The 14,289-nt window shown below is 41.4% G+C and overlaps 1 protein-coding gene across 1 annotated transcript; it reads left to right on the forward strand.

Annotated features, from left to right (window-relative positions):
- The first annotated feature begins 3,862 nt into the window (after positions 1-3,862).
- On the forward strand, positions 3,863-13,730 carry zbtb34 (zinc finger and BTB domain containing 34). The gene is made up of 2 exons (XM_072433759.1): positions 3,863-4,075; positions 7,908-13,730. Exon 2 carries the CDS (start codon positions 7,937-7,939, stop codon positions 9,443-9,445), a length of 1,509 nt encoding a protein of 502 aa, XP_072289860.1. The 5' UTR covers positions 3,863-4,075; positions 7,908-7,936; the 3' UTR covers positions 9,446-13,730.
- The last annotated feature ends 559 nt before the right edge of the window (positions 13,731-14,289 follow it).

Genomic DNA, 14,289 nt, shown 5'->3' on the forward strand with positions numbered 1-14,289 from the left:
CAATTGCAGCACGTCGCTCCAGGACTCAAAATCTCCCCTGGATAGATTGGATTCCGGGACCCCTCTGCTTTTCTCCTGGGACCGGCCCAGCAGAAGGAACAGGAGTGGGGGCTTCCATGGGAGATCACAGGTGCTTATAAACAAAATGGCAATTTTCTTCTTCCATAATTCCATGTTACTGCGTTACCAGATCTTATCGTGAGGCCAGTATCTCATTCCTGAGGTTTTAGACGTTAATGAAAGATGCTTTGCTTGCAGTCACTAGGGGCTAAACCAACAAGCCTCAGATTCCACTTGGCCTTTGTTGGTGAGAGCCAGACACTGAGCTGGGGTCAGAGACAGCACAGCAGAGGCTGCAAATGTTGTGTCCTAAACAAACGTAAGAGACTATGACCCATAGATATGTCCCAGACAACTAAATCTAAATTGTATACATATCTTTTCATTTTACTCACCTAACTACTTGTTTGTAGCAAAAGCTAATTTGATCATTCTGTTTTTCATAAGAGAGTCAAAGTGTCAAAATCTAAACTGTTCTAAACTAGAGTAAATGAGTCTACATGTTGTCTCTTTGTCTTGTGGTTTGTTAGTTAAATTTGACTTAATTATTGACTTGTTTGTATCTTTATGTTACGCCCCTTTATGATATACAAGCCTATACCATGGGGAGGTATTGAATTACAGCCACTTAGGGTCATTAAAAAGAGATCATATTAAATGTCACTTTGAGAAAAGGAAAGAGAAAGCGAGAAAGAAATAAAAAGGAGATTTGTTTTGTCAGTCAGTTCAGACCCACTCAATCTCCTTAGCCCTGTGAAAGAGAAGAGAGAAAGGCTCGGCTCAGCTTTCTGTAAATCTGCTGATGAAATGTTGACAAAACAGCCAATTTTCTGTAATTTCACTGCAGCCTTCTTTCAGCAGCTTACTCACTCAGAACCCCTTCATTTCAAACAGCAGCTCCGGGCGACCTCTGACATGTATCTCATCATGGCCCCGGACTCCTTTGGCCTGTGAGAAGGACGTAACAGTTGTGGCTTTTAGGTCAGGTGGATGGTGCTTAAGAACTCGGCTTCATAAAGGCTATCTTTGTCTCTCTCTCGGGTCCCAGTCGAAGGGATAAGAAATGTGGTTAATAGCTCAAGAGTGGCCTAATCATCAGCTGCCATTACTGCTCCAATATCAGTGGAGATGACAGACTTATCAATAACAAAGGGCCCAGCTGAAGCTTCTGCGCGATCGGCCATTTTGATCTTTGGTCCACTAATCAGAGCTTTCATTTGAGCTAAGCACCGGGCAGCACACCTCTCATTCTCTTCATGCTGTGCCAGATATCACTCATCTTTACAAGCCACTCCGTATTCCCTCCGCAACCCCAGGCCACCATTTCCACAAATTGGCTTCATTTCTCAGTCAAACGTATAACACATCCGAGAGCTCATTAATTGCACCGTGACGCCAAGTCGTAGCCTTCATACAGTTTGGTTGGTACTTGATTTGGTTTGGAGCCCAGCTGGTTTTAAAATGAAATGTATGCAAATCAAACTTGTGCGGTTGAAGGAACTTAGTTATTCTCCTTAACAAGAAGCAAGTTGAACAAACTAGAGGCACGGAGAGTAAGTAGTGCCGTTGAGATGATACTTATTTCATATTTTTACATTAGTTTGTTTTTTTATTGAACGTGATAGGCCTGCAATTTATGTCATAGCAGAATAACGTTTTAGGAGTTAGAGATTTGTTTCAAAGTAAACATTATTTGATAGATATGTACATCAAATGCCACACAATCACAATTTCTCATTCAAAAACATAAACTTGTGAAATGTGTGTCACGGCTCTCTCCACTTATACTTTAAGTTCATATTTGTCTTGTTCATTCTTCCATAGAGGAGTCAAGGAGTAACCTGAGTGGTGCAAAGGGCTGCCCCGCACCTGGACGAGCTGGCCCTTTCATTTACAGTCACGGTGAAGATCAGCACAGACTCACCCAGACACCTGCTATTGGGAAATATGTTCTCCATCAGTGAGCTATACACTATTTCTGGACAGGAGGACTGGGAGACCATTGTTCTGCCCTGCAGCCAAGGCCAAGGTATTCTAGGGCTCCTGGCAAGCAGAGAGCACAATGTGTTATTCATGTACAGATTTCAAATGTGGGCTTATGTGGGCTTATGGGCCCATGATTACCATATATACTGGCAGATTTAACCACAAACTACTTTATGTCCCCATCTAGAGCACCAAAAAAATTAACCATGGTCTATTTGTCACGGAAAATGTTATTCTGAAATAAAAAGGACCATTTAAATAATTCATTTTCACACTTCTAAAACCCTTAAAACAAAACTGTGGAGCAAAACATGGACAAGTGATTATAACATAACACAATTTGAATTTCCATATCTTGGATCAAACAGCGGCCCGCCTTATTTCTTACATTTGACACATGATATCTTTGCGCAAATCATTTTCTAGGTCTGCATATACAGTCTTGTACAAAGCCCCCGGTTGGAGGATTCTGCAATGTCATGTGGGATTAAACATATCAGAGGCCCAGGGCTGCACCACCTGGAGCCCCTATATGATCCCTGCACCACTCCACCGCCCCATTACCTGAGCACCAAATTATTCCTGGTCGGGCCAATGACACTGAGCCAACAAAGCCTCATTTCAGACCAGATTACAACTCCAACAGGACAGCCTTTGATTATGGTGTGTTTGAAATGTTATCAATACCATGATCATTCCTGTGGATCAGCAAAACCATCTCTAATCATCATAGCCCGGCTGTGCCTTCAACAGTCCATAAATCTCCCGAAAGACAAAGACGCAGCGCCAAAAAGGAGGAGTGACTTGTTTTTACAAGAAACGAGAAGCAATGACAAAGCGATTCTTTTCTTTGTGCCGATCATGTCCCACCTGTGTACAGATTAGGTCACTTATTCACCCGGGCTGTCCCTCACACAGGAAGAACACAGCATGCGTTTATCCTCCAGCAGAAGACACGGAGCAGCAGAATGAACATTGAGTAGAAGTAGAGCAATGACATATCGCAATTGAGTTTAAATCAGAATTTGACAGGTCGCAGTTGCCGAATCACAAAGATTGCAATTGTTTTAGCTAATTAAACCTGTGCAGAACAGAATAGCCATAGATACATGTTCTAAAATGCATGTGATTCTTGTCTTAGTTTTCTCTCAAATGTTAATACTCCTGGACGGGTTTGAAATGTAAGAATTTTATTTTTTTTAAAAATGATCTCTGAAATCTGAATAACAAAGCAGATCATAGGATATTATTCATTATCAAACTACATAATATGATACATTCTTAATGGGGAAATGCTGAAATGCTGTGTTATTTGGCTTTGTTTTCATTATTATACATGATACAAGATGCTTTTGGCTGAAACAACGGGAAAGGTAAGTTGGTCAAGTAAATGATTTCATCCTCTAACAGCGCAGTTCTCATTAGTTTAGACTCTGGCTCCACCATGTGGTCATTTTAAACTCATTCTCACAACATTATATAGGATTGCCGCATTCTATTTACTCTTTTCTCAGCGACAAATGGTTTTAAATGAAGACGTTTCTATGATGTCTACTCTATGTTCACATAAGCTAACTTGTGCTTTAGGACAGGCGGCTGTGCTCTGAGTTTTGATTCCTTTCCAAGACATTGTTTTAAATCTATACAAAATAAAAACTGGTGCGTAATGAAGAAACGCATGACTTGAGTTAGTAAAGCTGGTCCTAAACTTGGTTATGTCGGGGGAAGTTGTCAAACTAAGTCAGATTGCTGCACACGCAGGTCCTGCACGGTATATAGTACATATAGTACATATAGTACATGATGTCTTTGTACTACAGTGGCATGAGCATGGGAGGGGCTGATGCAAATCACCAGATAGAATGAATGCAAAAGCCAAAAGAATACTTCCTGTTGATGCAAAAATTGCAGCAGCGGCGGCAGCTCCGTGTGACACATCTGGACTGGAGAAGAAGAGGGGGGGAGGCCTGGCGGCAGTGAGGCGATCTGCAGAGGGAATGGACTGCGTTTAGACACAACTTACAAGACGGTAAGAGCCTTTTAGTGTCTCTCCTGCCTGCGATTAGCTCGATCTGTGAAACCAGTTTGGATGTGATGTTAGCTATGGTTAGCATAGCACACGCTACACGCAGCGATCACGTAGCGCTAGCGCAGCGCTTAGCAGGGCAAGTCAGCTAAGCTAATGCTAAAGTTTTCATATGACAGGCGACAACGAGTCACAAATGTGTCCGGAATCAGTGTCGGGGCCAGCAAACTCTGCTGGATGTGTTTATGTGTGAAGATCTGCACCGAGCTGCGAAGCCCCCGCGGCAAAGCTCGCTGCAGAGCCCGGGCACAGATTGAGAATCACTTTGGATCCTAAAGGCTTGTTTTGCGCTAGCACGCTTTGTGGAGGCTGTTTCTCGGCCCATGAACTCCTGGAAGTCTTAAAGTGCCGCTCATGAAGTCCGAGTGCAGAGCCGGGCCTTGATCAAGACTTCTGTGCATTATAAACACTTCATGTTCTGTAGTGGACGTCCCACCCAAACTCACCAGATTACACTTTAAAGTTTTCAAAGCACCACAAATGTGTTCCTTAGGCCAACTTCTTTCATTTCAATCATTTGTATTTGTTAAGCAAACGTACAAACCCACCTGACATGGACCTGTTATGTTCCTGTGTGCTTCTTTGTAATAATGTTGTAATAAGAGTGTTGTGCATCTGCAGGTTATTGAGGCGCAGGGGGCAAAGTGCAGGGACATGGCAGGTTACTCAGTACAGCCACCACCGCCTCTTATTACTATTACTATGTTACAATATGCCCCCATTTCAGGCCCATGGGAGCTTTAATTTCATAAATAATGTTTTAACAACTTGAGTGGAGCAGCACTTAAAAGTACTGCAGCTGTTACACAGTAAAACCACTGCAGGACATCAAAGATCTCATCATTCAAATTTATGGTATTTATTAAAAGTGATCATACTTGTGATGCTCCGTCACCTGCTTGTCTCCATGGAAGTGGTAATGCTCTGTGTGGAATGTTCCACAATAGGGCATTCAACTTTTCTAGATTATATTTATTAAATTACAGGTGTTTTTATTGCTCAAAACAAGCTGTTTTTCTGTGCGATGTTGCATCTGCACAGATTTGTAACTTGGCCTGGTAGTGCCCCCTGTTTGGATTGATGAGTTTAATGCCCTACTGAGTAACATGCCAAGCTTAAAAACCACATCTTTATGAAGGCATGGTGAGAAGTTACTTAGTGCACCTTAAAGGTAAATAACAAGAGTGTCATTCATTTTGTTGAATGCTCCTGACGTACACAAGTTTAAGCTCTGCTTTATTTCAATTTTGATCAGATACTTGACGACACATACTCCACTACAAACCCAAATGATACATTACATTTAAAGCTTTTGCAACGGTGTCTCCAATCCATATTACGGCAGCGACAGAGGACAAAAGTTGTTCTTCAAACTAATTATTGCCAGCTCAAGTAGTAACTTTGAAGTGTCACATTAAAACATTTCTCTAACTAAAGTGAGGGAGGTTTTTTCATATGTCCACAGTTTAGAATAAAGGATTATAGTTAAGTGAGATCAAGAAACTCATGCCACTTAGCTGTAAAGATGCATTCAGCCCTCAAACATTTGTTTTGTATGATAAATGTTTGAACTAGAGGCTGGTGAACCCTATTTGTACCGTTTCATTTATTTAATTTAAGAAATATTATCATTTTGGTAAAATGTTACCCGTTACCTATTGTCAGTCTTTTTTTTTCTTTTTTGGGGGGGGGAATAATTTTGTTTATTTTAGTCTATTTGAAAGGACAGTTTACTGAGACTTTGAGCGTATGTTCCACACTAGATAAATAGCTAGTTTCCATCTGCAGTCCCTGATTTACAGCAATAAATAATACAATTCAAGTAAACCCAGACAACCTTAACCCACCAAACCATTAAACATGTCCACTGACCCAAACACACTCTCAATCAGCAACAGAGTTGGGGGTAATGCGTTAGAGTACTCAAATTACTTTTTTAGAGTAACGAGGAAAATAACACGTTAGTTTTGTGCACCCATTTAATCTAGTATTAGTTGCTTTTTCAGTAACGGTTAGGTCCACGTTCTTTATCAGGAATCTTGCTGATCTAATAATGTTGTTGTAGTGATGTTTTTCATTGCTTTAGGACAGGCCTACATGTGCTTATAGAATGGCATTGTATTGAGGTAATCCGTCAACATAAAAGATAAATAAAGCTCAGACAAACGCATTTACTTGCTTGTTTATTTGATATTTTAATGGTTATGTTACTGTGTTCAGCAAAGCAAAGGGGTTGTATATCGGCTATATAATGATGTTAGTTATTGGTAATGCTCTAAAGTACTCTAAAGTGTTACTTTTATAACAAAGTAGCACAGTAATGTAACGCTTTCCAGTAATGAGGTAACATAACAAGTTACTTTTAATAGTAACACTACCCAACACTGATCACCAATGATTATGCAACAAACATTGTCTGTACGTTTCACTATTACATCAGTCCATAGATTACATATCACGATTACATAACATACTTAATAGTCCTGTGAAACAATCATTATCCATTAAAGTATATGAATATACATTTACATATTTCACAGCTACACATTTCAACAGAGTCTGGTATTAAACATCATAAAACACAAAACAAGACATAATAATAAGATAATAGAGGCAAAAATATAATTTGTACTAAAACTTTATATTTACTTTAGATCTGGGTATAACTTGGAAAGAGATTTCAGTCGTGTCACTGCATTGTGCGCACCTCACTGTAAGATGTTGTCTATTTTTGTCTATGGTAAATTGTTCTTGCAACCATTGCTTGTTAAGCACTTCTCTCCTGGGTTATGCCTGCCCTATAAGCTGTTTTCAAACCAGGACTCTGCTGATGCCAAAGAAACGACTAGCTCGCTCGCTCACTCTTCTCATGTGTTTTAAGTAGAAACATTTTTAAGTAGAATATATTACATGTCATATTTATCGATTTGTCTAATTCCAATTCCAATTCGAAAAATAAGTTCACAATTAACATTTGAGACAAGACATCTACTTTCTCCTAGTTGTAAGAAAGTGGATTTAGCACTTTCCACAGATGGACTAAGCATGTGACCTAAGCCAGCGTGCATCCCGGCTCCTGAGCATGCATTCTTTGGCCACCCTTCAATTTGGCTCTTTTCCTCCTGCTGTTGGCAGTCATTACTGATATGTGGAAGTGGAGAACGTACATAGTTTGAATACTGACTAGAGGAAAATGTTTCCATACTTCTCATTTAATTTTGTATTATTATATTGAAACAAAACTACATTTGTTCTTGTTTGTAGCACTAGCAAAAGTAGGCAAACTACAGTACTTTGTCTACTGAAACTACTAAGACTCACTAATTTTCATTGTTTTAAAATATGTATGTACTATTGAGGGTGATCCCTTTGCCTCCAGGCGGTTGGGAGTGGCTAGAGTACTGGCTTTGGCTCATAACACGTTTAGGTAATCAACTTCCAAAACCAGATTTTCTACTATATATACACACACCTTTCCGGCTTTGTGAATATAACACCAGCTCATGTTGTACAGCCTCTTGAATTTCTTTTGTTAGGTTCAGTGTGAAAAGTGAAAATATAAACACCCTATAAGATGTATCACATGCTCTTGTTTCTGTGTTTAGTGATGTATAGTAATGAGCAAGAAAAAAGCAAAGCTTAAATGTATAAAATGCTTCTGTTGGTGGCGTGATGCGGCTGTGAGCAGCTGTACAGAGGGCAGTCCTACTTATCTCTTAGTATGTAAATGTATGTGTACAATATGGTTACTAACATAAGTCTTTTTTACCCCCAGGCTTCAAACTGGAGAAATATCTTGAAGAAATGGACGACGGCAGCTACATCGAGTTTGATGTGCCGGAGTTCAGCAACACCGTTCTGGGCCAGCTCAACGAGCTGCGGCTGCAAGGCAAGCTGTGCGACATCATCGTCCACATCCAAGGCCAGCCGTTCCGCGCCCACAAGGCCGTGCTGGCAGCCAGCTCACCGTACTTCCGGGACCACTCTGCCCTCAGCACTATGAGCGGCCTTTCTATCTCGGTCATCAAAAGCCCAGAGGTGTTTGAGCAGCTCCTGGCCTTCTGCTACACAGGTCATATGTCCCTACGGCTCAAAGATATCATCAGCTTCCTCACTGCTGCCAGTTTTCTGCAGATGCAAGCCATAATAGACAAATGCACCCAAATCCTGGAGAGCATCCACTCCAAGATCAGCCTCCCCGTGGGCAGTCCAGAGAAAGAGGAGAGCAGCCGTAACGGGGTCAGTGATAGTGACCTCTTTATAAACCCCACCCAGATCTCCCCCCCTTACTACTCCCGCCAGTCTCAGGCAGCGCACGACTCGCGCGTTGAGCTGGCAGCCAAAGCCCTGAGCCGAGGGCGGCCACCACTGGAGGAGGGCCAGTCGGACCGGGGCAGCAGCGACAGTGTGTCAGAGCATGACGCTCCCATAGAGGGCGACACTGAGCAAGTGGAACTGATCGGGAAGGATGGCCAGGTCACAGATGTGCACGTGAAAGTGGAGAGGACGGAGCGGCCCACATACTCCGACAGCTCGTCTGCAGGAGACGATGGCTACCACACAGAGCTGGTGGATGGAGAGCAGGTGTTGGCTGTTAGTGTGGGCTCCTATGGGCCTGTGCTCCAGCCTGCTGCCTACTCGTACTCAGGGCTGTCCTCCCCGTGCTTTGTTAGCCTCAGCAGCACCAGTCCTTCTCGCTCTCTGCTCAGTGGGTTCAGAGGAGGTCGGGCGCGGGGCAAGCGCCCTGTGGCCCTGCAGCCCTCTGTGTTGAGTCAAATCAGACCAGCATCAGAGGAAAGTGAGGCCACTCTGGGTGCTGCCACTTTAGAGAACGACGTGAGAGAGAGAAGCCGTCCCACCCAGTGGTACCCCTACAATGAGAGACTCATTTGCATCTACTGCGGTAAGACGTTCAATCAGAAGGGCAGTCTGGACCGCCACATGCGCCTGCACATGGGAATCACCCCGTTTGTTTGTAAATTCTGTGGCAAGAAGTACACAAGAAAAGACCAGCTGGAGTACCACATCCGCGGCCACACAGACAACAAGCCTTTTCACTGTCAGATCTGTGGGAAGTGTTTCCCATTTCAGGGCACCCTCAACCAGCACCTGAGGAAGAAGCACATGGGCGCGTCGGAGAGTAACCACCTGGACTCTCCAGAGAGGAACGAGATGGGTGCCAGGCCTAGTGACCCCGCCCACAACCCCGAGGCCTTTGAGTCGCACTACGCTGAGGAAGCTCCAGCCGATGACATGGAGGAGAGCTCCAAGTGCAGTCCAGAGGAGTCGCATGCCTCCAGATGTGACTTCTGAGTCCTGCTTCAGCTTCAGGAAGCTTTAGAAACGTTCCTCTTTTGGAATCAGCCCCTTCCCGAGGGCTCAGGCAGTTTTGTGAATGGGTGCTTTATAGAATTCAGATTCTTTCAAGCAAAGGGAGTAACAAGTTAATATTTTTGAAAAGGCCTCAATAATCAAGGTCCTCATATTGATTGATCTTTTTATCTTTCCATGTTTTCTAAAACATATTTCCAGAGTTATATCTAGGCATGTTGCAATAATTGATAATGTGAAAGCTCTGGTAAGATGCTTGTCATATCACCTTTTTACCTGACCTGTTTTTGCACATGTGGCCAGAGGGGGTCACTAACTCACAAGGAATGATTTTCTGCCAGTGCAAAGCTTCGTGTGAATATCCGCTCAATACCTCATGACTCGACTACATATTCATCATAGACAGTATTTAAACTACACTCACACAGGTTCTACCTCATAGCTCAGAACCTACAGGCACAAATCTGTTCACTGTTCTTCTGTTAGTATCTCTTTGTATAGTTGTCTTGCCAAATCCTGTTATATTCAGTCAACACAAAGCCTTGAAACTTAGGAGAAGTATTCCTTGCTGATTGTATGATTTTTATTTTTATTTTGATGTTGCTCAGCCAGGTTAAAGTTAAGAGTAGATTAAGAAGGTGCTATGCTACGAGTGCATTTAGATAGACAGCTTAAATGTGCATTTGCTTTTTGGGAAATGTATAGGCCAGGGTCAGAAGAATGTACAGAGTTTCTGTTTTCAGCTCAGAACACACCGGCTGATATCATTTGTCACTTCTGCAGCTTCTCAGTTTGCTAAAGCTTGGCCCACAGTGCCGTTAGCTGTAATGGGCGCATAACGTCCATGCAGAAGACTCTTTTTGAGGGTTCAACTTAATAGTGTGTCATGTGTTTATTCCTGAGTGAGAAGGCTCATTTCCACCGTACAGCCAGGTGGGATTCAGATGTTACTCTTTCAGTGTCCAAAACCTCTTCTCTTTCGATTTCCGGTCACTTTAAATGATCTCATGTCATATTCTTTCTTGTCTGGACATGTGACGTTAGCTTTTATCTAACCAAGTGATTACTAGTATATTATACAGGTTTGGTTTTGCTTCTATTTAGTAGAGGTCTAAATCTGTTCATGCAGAGCAATTCTTTTCTGCTCTGAATGATATGCAAATAGTGTGAACAAGGAATTTCAGCCATTTGAATTATTTTTGCCTCCATTTTTGAAAAATGCTACACATTTGTTTTGTCTAGACTGATCTTACTTAATGGGCTGAGAGATTTATACTCCTGTTTGTATCATTGTCTGTGCAAAACTCCAGACACCGAGCTACATCAAATAACATAAGTGACCCAAAAGACTGATGCACTTTGCAGCGTGAGTGAGGAGGAGGACTGTTGTCATGACATTTTCATCTGAAGGCCGCAGTCCTTCTGTAATACGAGCAAATACACTTCAAACTGACCTCATACAATTGTGTTTCCCTTTTGAAGTAGGGTCAGAGATTCACAATATCAAAGTATTTAGTGTGATTGTAACGAGACACTTGAACTCTGCTGCAGTGTGTTGTGGGTGATCTCCTTCTGTCTTAGCTCACTATTTTGCAGGTGGGTTGCCTTGGACTCTATCCTTTATACGTCAGAGTAAGAGCCTCATGGTCATTGCTGAATCAGTTCTATTCATTTCATTTGACTTTTGTAATTTACATTTCTCCTTTTGGGGTTGTGGAAAAATTCAGTTTTGATGCTTTATTTTTTTTTTGTTATGTTTGCAGTAAATCTTTCACTGAATGTGCAGCCAATGGCTTCACACAGGAAACCAAATGTGTATGGATCGTGCGAGTGTAGCTAGTTTTCATTGCTTTTCACACCTTTTCCAAAAACCTCCGTCTGCCAGACTACATTGTGCTTTCTGCATAAATGTGAGTGCTATAACCTTGTCGAATACAGGTTTGCATTATAAGATCCCCGATTCTGCTCATCATGATTCCTATCCCCATGTACAGACTAAAAATGTGTTTTTAGTTTATACAAATGAACGGATCAGTGTGCCAAAAGTTCTCACCAAAGAAAGAGGGGTGAAATAACCTCGACTGTATTTGCATCATTGGATGTATCAGAAGAATGAGATTAATGTTATCAGTTTTAGTTATGGCAATGGAATGTATGTTTGGCTAAAAACAATCAACTCCATCAGATAAAAGTACCCCAGCTGTTGGGTTGCAATCATGAGTTAAACTTTCAGTAAGCCATAAAATGTAATGTAAGAATTGTGCAATATGTATTTAAAAAACCCCAGACAAATTACTACACAGAAGTGGCATTTATATTTAGTGCCTTGCCACTAGCTTTACAATTTACATTTGGGCACTTAAATGCCTCATTCCTTTTTAAATTGTTGATTTGAGATGAGTTGAGGAAAGACAAATGATTTTATATTGTGATGTGGTAACAACGGAATTGTTTGTATGATTTTCAGCTCATGCGCTTGAGTTTTTTTGTAGTGACAGATCAAAGTTTATAATGAAAAGGTTTGCCAGTGGATAGGTACCATCTTTCCCCCTCAGCTGTTGGACTACTGTATCCTTTTGAGGACAATCTTAGTGGTGTACTGTAGATTTAGACCTTTGAGTTGAGGAAGACGCCGCGTTACATGTTTAGTACTAAGGAGTCACTGTCCAAGATCATGTTTTCAAAGTGTAGCCAAATTGAACATTTCAACCCTCTTGAAGAAATGTCCCTATATTTGTTTTATTTGATCAATGCCATTGATTGTGCACTTATTAGTTTCTACATACTGTTTGATGCCATTGAGAAGGTGCATTCTTCTGATCTTTATTCTCCCCAATCACTTTATTAGAGACCTTTGCATTAAACGGTGCTTCTAGACTAGTCGAATCCATATATACTGTATTTACCTTAAGGGCGATTGTCGTTGCTTTTCTGTTTTTTTTTTTTGTTTTTATTTTGAGAACTATAGTTACTTATATCACATATAGATGCTACTTAGCGTAAAGCTGAAATACAATCTTGGTGACACTCTTCTGATGTGAACGGACGGTGCTTAATGGGCCACAAGTAATCAAAAAAGTGTTTACAAAGGAAGGCTGTCGGACTACTTTTGACATTGCAGCTCGTCCTATTCCTTTTTATACCCGAACTTCAGGTAGTTTACGAACACTGATACAGGCTTACAAATAATCTTGAGTCTTCCATGGTTTATCTGTCAATTTCTGTCCACTGTGTATGAAAAAAAGAGGAAAAAAAGCAATAACATTTGTAGAGAAATCTTCCAAGCGTAGTAAAAATATTGGCGCGTCGATCCCAAAATTCAGGGAGCTGAACTAGGACTATTTGATATTAATAAAACTTTGGACAGGTTGACTTGGAGCTTGTTTTTTACGGAAAACTGGTAATGCTTGCTGGCTTTCAGACGGCCAATCGGAATAACTATGGTAGTCGGTGAACTGCAATGCAAGAGCTTACCGTGTTAACTCCACGGTCAGAGTTGCACCTCCAGCTGTGTCATGTAATGAAAGGGATTTTGGGCTGTTTAGCCACTGTTAGGAGTGGGCTAACTGTTGTTGTGCTCAATGTACATTCTTTGATCTCCACGGGCCTCCTTTGACTGAAATGCTGAGTTTTGAGGATCATGAAGGAAGACCGGGGGGAAAAAACGCTTTGTCCTCCTAATTCTCAAAGCTGGCATTATAGCAGCTCTCATGTCTATTTGGTGAAAAGCAAAAACAATGTAGTACTCAGGGTCTATCGTGTTAAAAGTGGTCTCATTGGACACACAGCATATCTTATGTCCGTAGTACAATTGTGCACTTCTTCAGGTCGGGGAAACAATCCTCACTCAGTAGTTCCCAAACTCTCTGCCTCAAGGTTTCAATGAGTCCATGTTTTCCACAGAGCTGGAGCCCAAGGGCCGCTGGAGGTCAGGAATGAAAAGCACGATGCCGCGTTAGTCCCGCTCCCGTTTTGTCCACTCTACACACAACCTCACAACCCAACTGTGAACCTCATAACTCTACTGTTTTGTACAACTATGAAGTAAATGAAGCTAGCTAGAGCTTAAGTTGTATCTATTGCCATTTATGAATTTATTTTATAGCATGAACAAAGTATATTTATTCAAATTATATATTTTACTCATAATCATTCTGTGCTGCTTTGTTTTGGTTCTTAAGCTTGTAAATTGCTTTTGTATCAAGCATTATAAAAATGTCGATCGACAAATGCGCTTGTTTGTAAAATAAACATGCTGATTTGGCTCTTTCTCGTCTCTTGTGTTTCTTTTATGGTTTCATTTCTGACAAAGCTTTCTTCTCTGACACTATTGCCTATTCGGCGACACATAAATGAACACAATGAACACTGACTCACGCCTAGAATTGTCTCCTTATGGGATGAACAGACAGATACAGTTACTGGGGCTGTACATGGTGCTGTAACATGTGTGTCCACTAGGGGGAGGTAGAGAATCACGAGCTACATGACACAACAGCATAACATTAAAACTGTTCATACTTTACTCCTTATGGATGTTCTCCTTTGTTGTATAGATAATCCAAAGGGGGAAAAAACACATATATTGGCCATTGTTATGATAGATTGAGGCCTACTTCTATATTCCTGGCCACTGTTAATCTGTGAATATGTTCTTTTGGCCTTGTGTTGTTATTATTATTGTTTTTTAAAGAGAAGTACAAAACGGATGAGAATTTTGGTGATTTAACCTGCTTTTATTCATCTCTAGTCAGATAATCTTGTGCAAATATAAACCCAAAACAAAGGCGTTGACTGAAAAACTTTCCTCTTGTGGCATTCTGGTG

The sequence above is a fragment of the Eucyclogobius newberryi genome, unplaced genomic scaffold (genome assembly GCF_026437365.1).
Source record: "Eucyclogobius newberryi isolate DKJ021-1_F unplaced genomic scaffold, fEucNew1.0.hap1 SCAF_6, whole genome shotgun sequence".
Taxonomy (NCBI): domain Eukaryota; kingdom Metazoa; phylum Chordata; class Actinopteri; order Gobiiformes; family Gobiidae; genus Eucyclogobius; species Eucyclogobius newberryi.

What these genes read in the sequence shown, in the direction of transcription:
- zbtb34 (XM_072433759.1), top strand. Translation starts at nt 7,937, where the DNA reads ATGGACGACGGCAGCTACATCGAGTTTGATGTGCCGGAGTTCAGCAAC.